The sequence below is a fragment of the Cupressus sempervirens genome, chromosome 2 (assembly GCF_028749045.1).
Source record: "Cupressus sempervirens isolate cs-2001-9-10 chromosome 2, ASM2874904v1, whole genome shotgun sequence".
Lineage (NCBI taxonomy): Eukaryota > Viridiplantae > Streptophyta > Pinopsida > Cupressales > Cupressaceae > Cupressus > Cupressus sempervirens.
In genome coordinates this window covers 699,861,741-699,879,558 of record NC_143119.1, presented here as the reverse complement: position 1 = coordinate 699,879,558, position 17,818 = coordinate 699,861,741, and the positions used below count along the sequence as shown (strand labels likewise).

Here is a 17,818-nt window from a genome sequence, read left to right as displayed (position 1 = left end):
ATAATACACAATTGCAAATAATGGCCACTTCCACAACGAGGGAAGCAACACAAGGCTATTTCACCAAATGAACAGGTTGAGATACAAATAGTGTACAAAGACCCCCCGAATGCATAATGAAGGTATGATGAGGTATGCACTACCACAAAGTAATTGTGTGTGTGATATTTATCTCTACATGTGCAAGCGCTAAAACTCAATGAGATTTTAATTCCTTAGTTAGTTGAATGAAATCAACCAATGAATATTAAACCAAAGAGAGCATCCCATTACTTCCTAACTAAGAAGTGTTTGGTTTAATTGAAATATTGCTGTCAAATTATCAATCTAGACCAGTGACTAGACAACTTCGAATGGAAGATTCAATAAACTATTATGCAATTCCTATGCAATTTAACATGATTTAAGCTATGAAATGACAATTCTATTAATAAGTTTAAGTTAGATGATCATGATAGTAAGCTATAATGGTAAGTGAATTCAGTTTGACAAAATATAGGTATGTAAGTGCAAACTTTTGGATCTCAATTGAGCCTTGAATGAATCTCTTTTATAGACTTGAGAGGGATTTGGATGGTTTTGATTCATCCTTGAAGAGTGGTTCAGATTGATCCTCTCTTGATTAATGTGATTATCCTTTGATTTGTGAGAGTTAAGTCATTTGTCTCCTAGTGATGAGATGTAAATTAGGAGAATTAAAGTAATTGTTTTGAGGAATCCTCGCTTGGTTTGACCAAAGAAATTAAACTTTGACTAGTGGAATTTTGACAAACAGTTGGCGTGCAACCCAGATATTAAACAATGATACTACTGTAACATCACTTTGCTGATTATTAGCAGAATTTCATGAAATAGATACCCAAACAAATGATTTAGTGACTTCAAAGAACGTGCATTAATGGTGGCACAAGAATATTAATTTTGCATAGAACGACAGTGTTGATTACAACAGTAACAGAAATTAAAATCTGATATACAAGACACCATGGATGGAACTCCAAATTCATGTAGAAAGTTAACATAATACACAGCAAACTGTATATGCAAACTTTTTAGGTGTATACAGACCTGATTTCACCAAGAGAGGATGCCGTGGTCAGGAGTCAAGCGTACTGGTCACTGCCGTATCCTCTTCCCTATCAAGCCATTCCAGAACTGCTCTCTGACTTAGTTCCAACGCTGCACTTCAATACCAACCGAATCACACCCGTATAGGCTCTGTCCTGTAGACGTAACGTGCTGAAGTCAGTGGAGCTCACGGCAAGCTGGGAATGAGATTGTTAATTTCCCACATAACTCTGCAATATTTAATTCCCAACGAGGACCTGCGATATGATTCCGACCTTAGGAAGAGACCACCACATTGGCACAACCCAACTCACGCAATATCACAATAGGACTTAAGTGTTACCTCTGCCATGCTGCTTGAGGTCTGACTGTCTTCCCTATCTGCCAGCCCGACTTCTATCTGATGTGCTGATACCCGTACACCAAGATTCAGCCCCAAAACTTTCACTTCATCTGACTGTACTCTGCTATCTTCCATACATCTCAAGCAGATTTCATACTGCCTTAAACATGCTATCACTAATTCTAGTTTGAGTGCACAAGGTGAGACATTGGGGCTACATCCAGCCTCTCGATTTTTCCTTAAGGGGTTTCATCCTTAAGAATGCTAGTCACCACTAAGCAATTATCTCCTACTTATCAATTGATGGGCTTAAGGGGCTTTCTAATGAATGGTTCATAAGGCACAACACTTGGTGAAGGTTTTGCAAATGGGATTGCAAGCTTTGGGTTTAACCATGGAGGAAACTTCGTAGTTAAGTGTGCTTAGACTGGAGTAGTACTGGGATAGGTGACCTCCCGGGAAGTCCGAGTGCTTCACCCCTGTGAGCATTACCTAAATCCAATGAGTGCTAAGTGTTCCATTTATTCTCATGAGAGATGGGTTCATGTTGAATCACTACTCATGAAACATGGGTCAATGAGTTTGACTCAAAAATCACATAGTTAAATCTTGATAGCAATATCACAACACAACTTAGCAACTGATTTCATAATCAATATACTGATATATTTTCATGGTGTGAATTCCCATGTAGCTCCTTGCCTTTATGATGTCGATGTGAGGGAAAATACAACAACTAGGCAATGTGGGATAAAAAACCAATTTCATCTTTTAGTCACTTAAGTTACTTTTGTCATAAAGTGATTTTGAATCATAAAGTAACTTTATGAATCAACTTTATAAAATAAAGTGACTTAACTAGAGGCTAGAGGAAGTTCCACACTTAATTATCTCTCCTACGAAACCAAATAGAATCCTGTGACTGGCTGGCATCCTCAAAATAAATTTCGTTAGCCTATCCGGATGGAAAGATAGACCAACAAGGTGCCAGAAGGCCTAGTGTGGATAAGGGGACATTACACTAGCCTAATGATTTAATTGATTGGGCTTGGAGTATTAATTGATGAATTGATCATCTTGATTAAGCTTTGATATTTGATTACTTGATTAACTAAATTTTGATGAATTATACTATTAGATTGATTGATCGAACTAACAAAATTAAGAGATTGATTTGGTTTAGGGCAATTTTGATTAATTTTAATGATTTAGGGTTGTTAGTTAGACTAGCCCATTTTCAAGTGATTACACTAATTTCATCAACTATGAAAATTAAAATAGACTAACAATTTTAAATGTTATATTATGATGTTGGCTTCCTTAGTAAAAATTAAGTCTATGTAAATGGGAAAAATCAAATTGTTACTCCGACACTCACTATTAAGAGAAACTTAGGGAGAAGATAATTCAATATGAAATCAAGATGCAAAATACATCCCAACAACTAGGCCATGCTATGAACCCATGTACCATGCAAATTAAATGCAATACAATCAGAGAAAAGGAGAAAACTATGTGGGAAAAAAATCCTCTCCAAAAGAGAGAAAGGAAACAAACAAGTTGATATATGGACTCAATGGTACTCCCAAAAACTACATACATCATGTATACAATCAAGTAACCTCGCATTTTTGGTACGTGCAATGTTAGGTAGGTACCCATGCACAATGCAAATATAATGCAATTTGATCTTTCACAAATAGAGCAAAGGAGAAAGCCACATGAGGAAATTCCTCTTTAGAAGAGAGAATGGAAACAAACCAGATAATGCATAGAGGATTCAAATACAACCCAAAGGACTATTGACATATTGTATATACAATTAAGTACCACACTATATGAAGGAAAGTGAGAGAAGATGTGCAACCTCTCATAATGAAGTAAGTTCCAATGTTGATGAAGTATGCCTGAAAACAAAAGATGATCTAGTGCCTGCAAGCAACACATTTCTTTGGTAGAAACAAGTCCATGAGAGGATAAAGAAGCCATTTAATATTCATTTGAAAGGATGAAGGCGTTCTACAAATAAAAATTTCTAGAAAATGAGTAGGAGCCTCCCAACTCAAATAATTCACCACACAATAATGATGAAACTCAACCAAGAAATGTGAAAAATCCACTGGAGGAGGAAACTCATCAATCTCAGTCCCTAAAGACAATGAAGATGTATCACACTCTCACTAAAGCTATCATCAAAGAGGAGAGATGTCCCCTCATGTTTGTCTTTTAAATTTGCAAGATGAGACTCTACAAACAAGTTTGAAATAACTGCCAAATACTCGTCCCACAACCTACGATCTTGAAAACTATGATTAATCTACTCAAGGTTAGAACTCAAAACTGAAGAGGCAAGAGTTTAGTACTACGCTCAAGAACATGAAGGTTCCAATGACCAAAATTCTCATTACAAACATGATTTGCCCTTGATAGACAGAGTAATATCATCATCAAGAACAAGGAAAATAATACAATTATGATGTATAATTCAACACTTGTAACAATGATATCTCTATTTTCTATGTCTGTAATGTAACCGTGTGCAACACAAGTAATTTTATAAGTTGAAAGGAAAGAAGTGATCAAAGAGGGTAGACAAAGAATATAACTGAAGGATCTCTCACCCATACCAATAGAACCTTTGCCACAAACCTTCATTTATGTATTGTTACCCATCAAAATGTAGGTGAACTACAAGGCTCAGAATAAGATGACATATCCAAAGATGCGATATGATAAGATGCACCTGAATCAAGAAGCCATCTCTTGTTTTTAGGAATAGTTCAAGCCCATAGCGCTTTACCTTTCATTCCATTTAAAATCTTGTGTTCCTTGACTTGTGTAGTTAAAGATGCTACCAATTGAGAAGCTGAAGGAGGAGGAGACGCTAATGAGGAAATGTTGTTCTCAAGGTGTGTAAGATCTTCAATATTCTTAGCATAACACCTATGCTTATCATGTCATAATCTGTCACACTAAGCACACTAGATTTTCCCTTGTGATGGTTTCTCTTTAGAAGAGGTCTTGGACTCAGGGATATGCTATATAGGAGAATCCTTAACTCTTTGATTGGACTTAGAAACCTTATGTTGTTTCTTTGCTTGACCACTTGATAAATTTGGAAGTTGATCCTTTGCAAGAAGCACTTGCGACCTTGAAGTCATGAATGTGCCCCACCTTTGCCAACCTTGTTTGTTTCCTTGTGAGATGATATGCAAAACCTTCAAGAGAAGGCATTTTTTGTTCATTACCTAGAATGTTCATAGTAGCATAAAATGTAGAGACAGATATTGAGAATTATTACCTTGTTTAGTCGGTCATATCAAGAGGAATTGTACAAATCTTGAATGCAAAAAGATGTCATCTATCACGATATAAATTGTTGGTGCTAAATGAAACTACAAACAAATAACAGAGCAAGCCTACTAAACTAATGAATCCACCAACCTAATCGGTTTTATGAGCGAGAACATAATTCTAAAATTGACTAAGATAGACCAATTGAAATGATGCTTATATTGCCAATTTGTAACCCCCTAGACCTCAACAATCCAGGTTGATTTTCTCCCAATAAAAGGGAATGTAGGTCGAAGGCTTTGATAACATATTGGTGTAACCATACAAAAATCCATAGTCTACAAGTAATAACCAGCTTCACAATGATAGAAGCAACACTAGGCTATATCACCAAATGAGAAGATAATTATATAACAAAGATGTGATTAGGTGTGTGTTACTAATAACTATCTACATGAACCATAAAATGATAAATGTACTAACATTTTTGAATTCTAATAACATGATGTTGGTTGCTTAAGTAAACTTAAGTCTATGCAAATGAGAGAATCACACTACCTAACTATCTACATGAACCATAAAATGGTAAATGTACTAATATTTTTGAATTCTAATAACGTGATGTTGGTTGCTTAAGTAAACTTAAGTCTATGCAAATGAGAGAATCACATTTATTCTAGCATTAACTATCAGACCTTGCTCTACAGAGACATGTCAACCTACTTCGATCTCCATCTTTGCATTGTTTCCTTGTCAAAATATAATTTCTAGGTTTTAGGAGATACATTCACATGTTTCCATGCGCCTGTTAAAAAGGATGTAATGGAAAATAGCTATTATTGTTTAGATATTATTTATTAAGAGCTTAATCATAATGTTCATTGAATTTCATCAATGAAATCCAGAATACACCAAACTTCATAGATATTGTAAAAATATGTTCACAATTGCGAAAACAATTCACCCTAATATTATCGAATGCTCATTGTCTTCTCTTGACACCTTCTACATCTTTGTTGTTCTCACTAGTGAGCTAGATAGTGCCTTGATGAGGATTTCCTTTTGAATACATGTTGACCTGAATAAAATACTCATGACCTATATGAGAACTTCTCCAACTAAAAGTTACATGATGTAAGGATACAATAACAATGGTGCTAGTAGTCCTCTATCTTTGGCTAGGTATAGTGTCTCCACTATTAGAGTTAAACAGGGACAAGTAATATCTACAAAAATAATTGGCAAAACCATAACAAATCAAACTATTCTATCTTTATGTAATGGGTACCCCTGAATGTCCCAAAAAACTAAACTAAATTGCTAAAAGGAATTATGTCAAACAGTTTGCATTCAACTTCTTATTTCTCCGTTTAATGTTTTAAACTCCTTATAACTCCAGAAATCAAATGTTTATTTGTTTGTTGTGTTTTGTGCATGGAATTGGTATCATACAACATAAACAAGAAAGAAACTACAATAATATGCAAAGTGGAAATGAACTGCTGCCAATTAAATGTTATTTTCAGAATTCATAACGACAAATACATGGCAGATTTATCAACTCACTAATTACTTCAGCATTATTGACATAATACTCCAGCCCATGCTTTCGAATTTGCTACTACAGTACTTTGTCTTTCAATTAGTCCACTACCTTCGTAATATCATTCCCTCAAAGCGGCATAAGCGTCGGACAAGTAGTGAAGAAGATATGAGCAAAATACCAACTCTGCCTGTAGCTGGAAATGCAACTAAGCTGCCTGATAATGAAGCCGATAACAAAGAATTCCAAAGGCCAAACCCCAAGGGAATGACGTCTAGAATGTTACAAGAGAGGATAAACGTCCTCAAATGCCAAGAACGGAGCTGCAACTCACACACCAATTTCTTCTCATATTCAACCTGGCTAATGAAGCCACAAATGCTTCCTTTTATTCTATTTCCAAGGGTCCACTCAACTCATATGAGCAATGTGGGATAAAAGATGTGTAGTATATGAAACATATATTAAAATACCCTTTATGTCTCCCTTGGTTACACATCCCCATAAAATAAATATTAAAGTAACACTTTAATATTTTACAATTAAATTAGACGTTACTTTAGTAAAACTTCAGGCATTAAAATGTATTAGCAATCGGACTCCGAATAATGCGAGTGATAGCTCATCGAAAAGCTCTCACCGAGGAGTATCAAATCCAATCACCAAAATTGAGCTACACTTGTGTCCTGTCGACTTACTAAAAATAGTAAGTATGCCTGAAATTGAGTAAATCAACTTCGTTTTGGCCCAAATTGGAAATGACTAGGCCAAAACACTCCAGGATCCCATTAAACCCTTCATTAGCCCTCGGGACCATGTAGAACAAGGCTAACGCACACACACTTGGTCAACTGCTAAAATGGGGACATTACACCTTAATTGCATGTGTCATGTATAAATTACATGGATATTAAGAAAGTTATCAAATCTCTCTTCAATTATCTGATATAACATTTGTAACAAATGTTTTCCACCAAGTTACTGGATCACACTATTGACATTCACAATGAATGCACTCCAAGTTATACTAGGTCATTCCATGACATCTGTAATGAATGCCCTCCACCAAGTTATACATCGATCAAGATATAATATTCATTCAATCATTTATTCCATTATACATCCATAAGTAAAAACATTAATATGTGATTCCATTACATGTTGATTACATATACACAATCTTTGTATATTCAATGTCATGTTGTATTTCTATATAAAGAATGCTTTAAGTGTGTGTACCTTTATTTTAAATCCTTAAAAATAAATTTATATTACACTTTCAATGCTCAATTATAAAATAAATATAATACATATAATACTTTTAAGACATGGAACTGAAAATAATATAACTAAATCTAATTATAAATTAAATTTATTACTTTTTCTTACCTTATAAGCTCCTTCACGTGCTTCCCTTTTTAGCTCTCCTTATATAAAATGTTTATTGTCTTATCCTTGCCGACTTGGCATCTTTAAAGTATTTTTCCTTTATAGGAAGTGTCAAATGGAAGTATGATTATATTTAGTCTTAAAGTACCTATCCATATAATCACGCTAGGGTCTCTATCTTTTCTTATTCGAATACAGAGTTTTTTTAATCCTTCATAATCATTCAATTGAGCCGAGAGGTTCTGCAAAAATCTCTACTCCAAGTGCATTCTGCAGAAAATAACCGCATGTCTTTGTAGCCACAACTAAAAAGAAACTATCTTCAATTTTTAAGCTCCTTCACGTGGTTCCCATTTTAGCTCTCCTTATATAAAATGTTTATTGTCTTATCCTTGCCGACTTGGCATCTTTAGAGTATTTTTCCTTTATAGGAAGTGTTAAATGGAAGTATGATTATTTTAGTCTTAATTTGTTAAATTCCATTTTGGTTTATTTGATCAAAGATTTGAATAATTTATATTCCTTAATAACTTCATTATCCTTTATGTATTCTATCACGCGAATGTCTCTTTTTTCTGAATATTGAATGTTTATTATAATTTATTTTGCCCCCTTGTTATTTGGTGATCTTCTCTTTATAGCCATCAAGTGGTGTATTTTTTCGTTATTTCTCATGTCCCACCGTTCATTTGGTTAACTAGTTATTTATAGTGCCGGTATTCTTAATGGGTTGTGTCCTTTTGACACATGACCTGACATGTTACCGAGTGACAAGTTATATTTGTCGACTTCTATTTATTTTAATTAATTTTCTTAAAATATTTCTTTATAGGTAATCTATTTGTTTAGGGATTAGCTTATTTATTTAATTATTTAGGGTCCAGTAATTTTTTTATTAATTTGTAGTTTCTTATTTAGTAACTAATTTGATGAAAATATTTAATTGACTAGTTAATATATGAAAGACTTATGTGTATTTATTTGTAAATAATTTATTATAGATGGAGAATATTGACATATAATCGAGATATGTAGTAATCAATGGATCATTTCATTCTTTAATCATTTACTGAGGATTACCAACTATTGTGATTAGATATCAAATTTCATTGTTAGAGGTGGATATTATAGTAGGTGATGGTGGCAGTAAATCTACCATAAAATAAATAACAATCACAAAACACCTTAAAAGACAATGATAGGGATCTGTAATTGATTTGAATTTCAAGCCTAGAGAGGAGCAAGCACATTGACATTTAGATTTAGATTTTTTTAAGGTTTTGATTTAGTTTAAAGTTTGTATTTAAAAAAATAAATTATATCTCAATATATTGTTATTAAGTTTTCACTATTCGTTTTTTAGTGCATTATATATTATTATATATTTACCTTGTTTTTTGTTTTTTGTTTGTTGATATATTGTTATATATTATTTACTTTTTTTCTTTGTTTTTTAATATATTGTTCAAATGATTTCGAAGATTTCAGCAAGAACCATATACCAATAATCTATGATCATTACATGTGCTGGAATGCTTCTCTATTGGCACAATAGATATGTTAATGCACTCTATTGTGAATATGATAATTCAAAGTTTATGAAACATTTCTATGTGTTATAGCCCTACGAAATATTTGAAATGGTAGAAACGTTAAAAAAAAATAATGTTTTTGAATTTTCACCATGTGATGTATTACATTTCTTGATTTTTTATAGATTGATGGTTGTGTTTATAGTAGAGGTTTCACTGGGATTTGTGTTATTACTAATTTCTTATTATCGTTTTTATTTCAGGGTGTTTTAAGGGAAACTCAAGATCATGATCTGGGAGGTGCAATAGCACACTTTTTCAATTGTTTTCTAGGGCATGACGCACCTCCTAGCACAAAAGCTGGCAGTCCAGCTGGAGACAAGCCTAGGAAAAAGGGGAAGGGTGCACATTCAAAAAAAGGAGCAAACCAGTTACCATCAACGGCTGTGAGTCCTCAAACCTGGCATGTTCATTGTTTAAAATTTTCTTTGAAAATAGGTATCGAAAGAATCTCTTCAAAGCGTAAAAGTTGCAGTTCCTAATATGATGATATTAGTGGACAGAGTATTATTAAGGCATAAGAAAGGCTTGTGTGACATTTCTTAGTAAGATCTGGCTTTTTTTATGCCAGATTAGAGTTTATACAAACAGTATGGGAGCTTTTTTGTTCATACATAATTTCATTTTGTAATAAATATCAAGTTGTGACAGTCCAGAACCCCTTGAATATAATTTTATTTTGCTGAAATGATACACTATCTTTTGTACTTTGCCTCTTAGTTTATCGTCTTTCCATTGCAATCATTAAATTGAATCTTCACAACCTTCTAAAGCTCTATGTTTTTAATTGTTTTAAAAGTGAGGGTTATATGGAGTCCTCTCTAACAACCTATATGAGGAAAATATGCATCAGGCCAAAAATAATAAATTAAAAAATGCAAGTGCTGGTTATGTAAAGTAAGTTTTCATATGCGTTAACAGTTTTATAAACAATTGCATAGATAATTGAAATTTGCCAGTTCATCCTTTAAGAATTCACTGTTTAAACAAAAAGCCTACAGTCTTTTACATTTTCAACTTGTAATCACAGTAACATCAATTACAAAATATTAATAACAAGAGCACACAATTTACGTGGAAACCTTTACAGGACAGAACCAAGGCGTAATATTTTTCTTTTATAATCCTCTTTTAACATCTTCATTGGCACCAATGCACAGGAGAAATATTTTCTCCCATGCTTGTTCTATTCACTTCATTGTTCTACTCAAATCATGCATGTTCTTTGTCAAATTGACATCATGAATTCATCTATATCTATTTCATGCATAAATTTTGTTATGCCTCTTTGAAATCTGCATATATACTCATATATATGCTGGTGTATATCTGAGTTAACCTTTTTTGCTCCATTCTACACTCAGTTTCAAATCTGCATATGCCTTTTTTAGAACTGCATATAGGTCTCTTGGATGTGCATATACCTCTGGTGGTGTCTTGATTCATTCTTTTTTATTTTTAAACTCTTTGCACATTCTTCTTTACTTTTCTCTTTCACCTTTTATACCTGTATATGTCTCTTGGATCTGCATATGCGTATGCTGGTTTATTGATTTATTCTTCTTTAGTTAACATTCTTCGCTCAATCTTGTCCACATTTCACCATTACATTTTATATCTATATATCCTTATGCCTCCTCAGGGATAGATACATCCTTTGGAAGAGTAATGTTCCATTCAAAACAATCATAACTCTTCTTTATATTTAACTTCTTTTCCTTGAAACTGATCACAGCCTTTCACAAAGTAATTGTTATGTGCTTTTGTTTAAGTGCCACCCTTTGCTCATCGAGATTCCTGCCTTTTAGATTATCAATTGGTGCCTTTATGCACATAATTGCTGAGCATTATTATTATATGTTCATTATTTTTACTATTTTATGTTAGTTGCTGCTCTCTGTGAATCATTGTAGATTTGTAATCAGTTGCTGCTCTCTGTGAATCATTGTAGATTTGTAATCAGTTGCTGCTCTCTGTGAATCATTGTAGATTTGTAATCAGTTGCTGCTCTCTGTGAATCATTGTAGATTTGTAATCACTGCTCCTCAATTGCATGTTAAGCGTCTTTTCTCATTTTGGCTTTTGACGAGCAGGCTTTCGTCGACTTGCCCCCTTGCATCTTCTGTGATGGTGTCTTGCTAACGTTGCCTTGGCCTCCACATTGGTGTTTGGTTTGTGTGTTTGTTTTTGTCTTGCATGGTGGGCTCTATGAGTGTTGTCATTGTTTGCTGGCTGTGGTTGAGTTGTTCTTCATGTCACTAGCTTTGATCTCTGCCAACACCCTTCTCTTTGCTTTGCTAGACAGTGTTGGATTGCTTGTGCTTCCTTTGCAGTTGTTGTCTTTCCCATTCTTTGTGCTGGGTGTTGCAGATTTGAAATGCCTTTGTTCGGGTTTGTTTTCGTTTTCCCGACATTGCTCTCTGGTTGATTGTTGTTGCATTTCATTCTAGTGTCTTTGTTGTCTTGCTCTTTGTCGATTTCATCATGCCTGGTGTCTGTCGCCTTTTCTTAGCCTGGCTTTATCTGTAATTTGTTTGTTGTTGTGGGCCTACCTTCATTTCCTCTAAGCTTGGTTGCTGTACACTAGTCAACTCTACTCCTCTCTAAATGTTTCAGCGGGAAAGAAAACGGGTTGTTGAAGCCTCTTCGCAGGAGGTTTTTGACCGTTTATCTAAATTAAACTAGAGGAGAATGTAGTCTTCAGGGCCACTGTTAATGATATCTCAGAGAAGGTTTTATCCTCGACTGCTGAACACAAACATTCGTTCAGTTAAATGCTAGCATTGAACAAACCTGCCCTAAAGATTCTGTTGTTACAGAGCTTAAGTCAAGGCACACTGAACTGATATCTTTTCATGAGAACCTCATTTGTAAAATGGAAAAATATCTTAACTCCCGGGCTTCAGTTTGTGGTAGAAATGATAGTGATCCTTTGCCAGTTGAGGTAGAGGCTTTGGTTTAGTACAAAAGTTTGGAGGAATGTACTCAGAGATTCAGATAGCTTTATCCGTGAGTTTGTGACATGCCATAGTTATTGCAGGACCCTCCGAAAGCGGGTGCTTCATTTTTGGGGACTACTTGGGCCTTTCTGGGGTCATCCTTCATCATGCTTGATTCAGTTATGATTCTACTTTATTTCTTCCATTCAAATTTTTCGTTAATCGCCTCTGTGCTCTCAAGGAAAGGCGTAAGCTTTTTTTGCTGCCCTTTATGGTTTTCCTTAATGAGGATTTGACCAAATCACAGATCGGTTAACTTAAGGAATCTAGGATGCTTGTTGCCGAGGCTCATAGGATAGGGAAATCTGTTGTTATACGCAATCTCAAGGTTGAACTTTTTTTGCTGCCCTTTATGGTTTTCCTTAATGAGGATTTGACCAAATCATAGATAGGTTAACTTAAGGAATCTAGGATGCTTGTTGCCAAGGCTTGTAGGATAGTGAAATCTGTTGTTATATGCAATCTCAAGGTTGTTATTAAGGACTCTTTCCCACTCGGATGGGTGAAGAGTCACCTTGAGGCTGCAAAATGAGTTTTCCCAACACTAGGATGTCGGGAGATTCTATTGTTCTTGATCTCAAGCAATGACAATTTCAATGCAAATCTTCTTCATGTTTGTAGATTTTATTCTGTCAGCCTGATATCATCTCATCAAGCAGATTTGAGTCCTATAACCAAGATTTATGAATTGCAAGGTTTGTGATCTTAGTTTTCTCTCCATAATCCAAGAGAAGGAACATGGTTGTACCATCAAATTGATATGGATTGATCTGATGTAGATAGTAGCTCTTTTCCATCTACGATCTCCAATATAAATGCATATCTTTGATTCACTCTAGCTTATTTTTATATTCTAGATCACAAAAACTATGGAGCCAATTACAAAGCATATACAAGAAAAATCACCAAGTATACACCTAGATGCATGAAGACACAAAGCGTACACGCTAATGCATGAATACATGAGGCATATACGAAGTAGACATGTGAATATATGCAGACACAGCGTGCACATGAAAACATAGAGTAGACACATGAATATATGTATACATAGCTCAGTTGGCCCATAAGAGGGCAGAAGTGTTCAATCAAGACCAGAATTATCTCTTTGAGTAACCAATTCATACGAGGCAGGAATCTCCAACCAGGACTTGATCCACCTCTTGGAGCACTCAATCTGCAAGAGGCAGAGTTGTCCAATCAGGACTAGATCCATCTCGTGGAGTAACAAATCCACCAGAGGCAGGAATGTCCAACCAGGACTAGAGCCATCTCTTGGAGTAACAAATCCACAAGAGGCAGGAATGCCCAACTAGGATCAGATTAACTCTTGAAGTAACCTATAACCAACATGTTAGAAACGTCAACTTAACCATTTGGCTTATCCACTTCCATGCTTTTAATGTAATTTTTTTACAGAAAGAATTTCAATTTGACATATTACTAATGTATTAAAAAATCTACAAGGTTGTCATAATCCATAGATTTGCTCCTCCATAATCTCTATTTGCTTGTTGCCTCTTGTTCCTTTTGATTGGGTGATGTTAAATTCTCTTCATTGTACCTTGTTTTCTCGTTTTCTTTTTCCTCTTTTTGGTTATCTCTACTGGACTTGGCTTTGTTGGGTGGAAATTTTGCAACCAACATTTTGTTAAAATCCAATTGCAAAATAGGTAGACTAGCCACAACATATGAGACAAAGTCTCTCATACTTTTAAGGGAAGGTCCCCCTTCTCACCAAATTCCTTGTTTCAACTCAAGGTAAGTAGGAAGTTGAGAGATTTTGAAAGGGTGTTACCAATGTTCTTTCCTCTTAAGTTTAAAGAAAGAGTCCACTTACTCGTAGAGCGAGTATTGGGCAAGATGAAATCTCTAACTACACTTCTATCTATTAGCTGGAAACAGTGATACCAATAATCCAACACCAACTAAAAGGCCAATTGAAAGCGTAGTGGTTTGGTTGTAACTCTTGTTTTAATCTATTCTATAAGAATAACCTCTACTGTTGTGGCATAAAAACTTCTTAAAGTAGGGAATTCTAACTATTTTTGTGAATTGAGAATGTAATACAAGCTGCAGTCAAAGCTTCTAGTCTATGTGTCACCACAATTGCTCCTAGTCAAAGCTTTGGCTTTGATTGCTTCTTAACTCATTATGCTCTATTATTAAACATGCAATAACAACATGAATCCAAGATAACAAACACAAATTACAGTCAAAGCTTCTAAGTTGCACTATCACAGTTGTTCTTAATCAAAGTTGCAGCTCCAATTGCTTCTTTGTATTCACATTTTTTTCACAACAATACTACACAATCAAAGTTATCCTTGCACAATTCTTCAGAGCTTTCTTGCATACAGTAAAAAGATGGTTTTTGCAATGAGGGGGGCACTTTTTATATAGGAAAAAAAGTGAGAAAAAGGAGGAGGAAAAAGTGGGAGAAACTCAACCACTTTGACCCGATAAAACTAGGTGAGAACAATTATTGGATTACATGTCATGAGGACATGCAATCAAATTACATGTAATGACATTGGATACAAGTCATCTTTTCCAACTATCAAGACGCTAAAATCTAAAAAGAAGAGGGCGGATAAAGGTTGAAGCAACCCTTGAAATTATTAAGGAAAGCCTTATATTTGGCAATACAATCATAAACCATAGGAAGATTTGGGATCTCTATTGTCTTTGAGATTGCTTATATTATGATGACATTCACATGTGCTGATTTTACAACTTTGTAATTCTCTGCAAGAGAATCCCAAAAGTGTTTTGCTATTGACGTGTATGCAACAAATCTGTTCATTGTATGTGATTCGAATTCTTCAGAATCAAAATCAGCATTGACTCTGTCGGTATATTCTGAGGTCCTTTCTTCTTGAGTGACTAGGTTGTCATGCTCAATAAGGGCATTGCATCCCATTTTTTCTACTATTTGATAGCCTTCTAAGGCTCCTTGTAACTTTTTCACTAGTTTTCCAAGTACCTCCTCCTTATGACCCATGAGTCCTTGATATTTGTAGAACATATTGGAATATGGAATGATGTCATATGAAATCAAGACATCTAGGTCAACATGTGCCATTTGATCCTAGACACCCAAAATTTCTTTCATGTGACTGAGATTAATAGTTACAATCAGTTAAATGAAATACTCATAACTAACATCTGAAAACACCATCAATGAATTTACTATGGAAATTAAAATCTACATACCACGGAATTCGAATCGAAAATCAATGTAGGGATGCTTTTGCAATCAACCAAATTAGTCCACAAATATCACTTAGGATCAATTGACGATTACTATCAAATACCACTATAACAAAATCAAATGACGAGTACCATCAAATACCACTATATCAATATCAAATAACGATTACCATAAAAACCACAATATCATTTAGGGCATCACATACCAGTGTATCAATTAGAGCATCAATTACCATTGGATCATTTAGGGCATCAATTACCATTGGATCATTTAGGGCATCAGATACCACAGTATCATTTAGGGCTTCAGATACCACTGTATCAATTACCATTGGATCATTTAGGGCATTAGATACCACTATATTATTTAGGGCTTTAGATACCACTGTATCAATTACCATTGGATCATTTAGGGCATTAGATGCCGCTGTATCATTCCTTTTCTTCCGATTTCTTAACTATGGCAATAACATAGGATTAGAATATATGCTCATAATCATTATTCTTATAAATGAAAGACTGAAATAACAATCCGTCAGATAAATCTATCTCTTGCAAATAAATATATTTCACATACAATTAGAAGATTAACCGATCTAATTAGTTGCCAATTATATTGACAATAAGAGTTGCTTTAATTTAAAGAAATAACTGTATCGATGATACAACTCAATTAATCTTACCGTGTACTTGGATATACATCATAACAGTAAAAATACCTGTTTCCACCAAATGTTTGAATGCATAGTTTATCTTTATCTAATGCACGTCCGACATCTTGTGGAGAGGGAAAACATTGTCAGGGGCTTAACCTCCCAACCACGAACCTTAAACTTATCCCCACACTTTCTTTAACTAGAAAGGCCCTCTCTACCCAGAATAGACATGAAACACCTTATTAACCACTGAGCATCCTGGTATCTTAATCACACCACTCAACTTGACAGTATGAGAAAACAATAAACATGATCATGCATGAGCTATTAAATGATTCCTTTTAAAAATAATAAACATTGTTATATCATATCTAATTCTGTTTCATGTTATTGTAGATTCCTTTCTCTCACCTCTTCACTCTTTTCCTTGGCTATACAGTCGGGTGAGTCTCAGGTGTTTGAATCTCAAAGCAACCCACTCTATCTGTTGATCCTCAACTGATAAAAGAATATTATATGTTTTCAGCTTATCACAATTTCGTGATTTGAGAAAAGTAGCTATAAGCATTACAGAATAATATCATTTAATTTTGACATCCAACAGCATAAATAAATATGAAATCATGTCATGGATACTTGGCCTTTATTCATCTTAAATGATGATATTATAAAAAGGGATGATCTGCTTCATAATCCGGAATTGTATCTTACTGCTATAAAAATCAGACTGCAGTAATAACTGATTAAAAAATTATAGTGCAATGTTTGGATTTTTTGTTAATCACATAACTTGGTATAATCTGTAGGAAAGAATGGAGCATTGCTGGATGCTCAACAACCCGCCTCACTCTTAACAGGAAAGATCTTGAACGATAATCTCTAGTATAAATACTGCTCACGATTTCAGCTGAACTTAAGTATAACAAGGAAATCGTGGAAGGAAAAAACAATGCAATGGTTACTAGATGGTAACTGCAAAGATATTGAATGCTAAGAAAAACGTACTCGGGTAATATGAAGAAGTCGGGTGAAAAACAAGGAAGTCGGATGCTTGGAAAGATATAAAGTCGGGTGCTTGGAAAAATAGATGTCTTCTGGCTCTCACTCTCGACTTAAATAAAAGGGTAATGTGACTCCTTGGCTTCCAAGAAGCCATAACATAAAGAAGTATCTTGGCTCTTGAATGCCAATTAAAAATGCCAAATGTTCAATAGGTTTTAAGCAAGTAAAAGAATAAAAGGACGGGAGAAGATTTGAAGGTTATAAATCGAAAAATATTATAGTTTATATCTATTTACGTCCACATAGATATATTAATGAGGTGGCATCATTTTATTATAAAGAAAATAATATTATGGTGTCACTTTATATTTATATCTGTGTAGGTATATATTAAAATAATAAGGTGAAAGATCATTCAAAATCCTTTGAGGTACGTATTATTTTAATTAAGTTAATTTACGTTTTAAATTGTTGATTTAATAGCTCATGCAGTTCCATCGATTGTATCCAGATATTCAAGTCGTTAGGTCCTCAACCATGGTGATTCACGATTCATACCCATTTGCCCAGTGATAGTGATGCTCATGTGCCCAATTCTTTTCTAACAATGCTTTCACCCCTTCGACGTGCTTCCTACAAGAAAATTCTCTGTAGTTAAATCATATTACCATAACAAGTTATTTAATCATAAATAATCATAACGGTTAACCGCCTTCTCA

At 34.5% G+C, this 17,818-nt stretch overlaps 1 protein-coding gene across 2 annotated transcripts in view; it reads left to right on the top strand.

Annotated features, from left to right (window-relative positions):
• Window positions 1–17,818, top strand: part of NOXY38 (tetratricopeptide repeat (TPR)-containing protein) — a 171,534-nt gene that overhangs the window by 133,442 nt on the left and 20,274 nt on the right. For both annotated transcript variants that reach the window (XM_089815084.1, XM_089815083.1), the window contains exon 19: window positions 9,433–9,615. In XM_089815084.1, coding sequence (XP_089671210.1) covers window positions 9,433–9,615 — 183 coding nt within the window. The remainder of the gene's footprint in view (window positions 1–9,432; window positions 9,616–17,818) is intronic.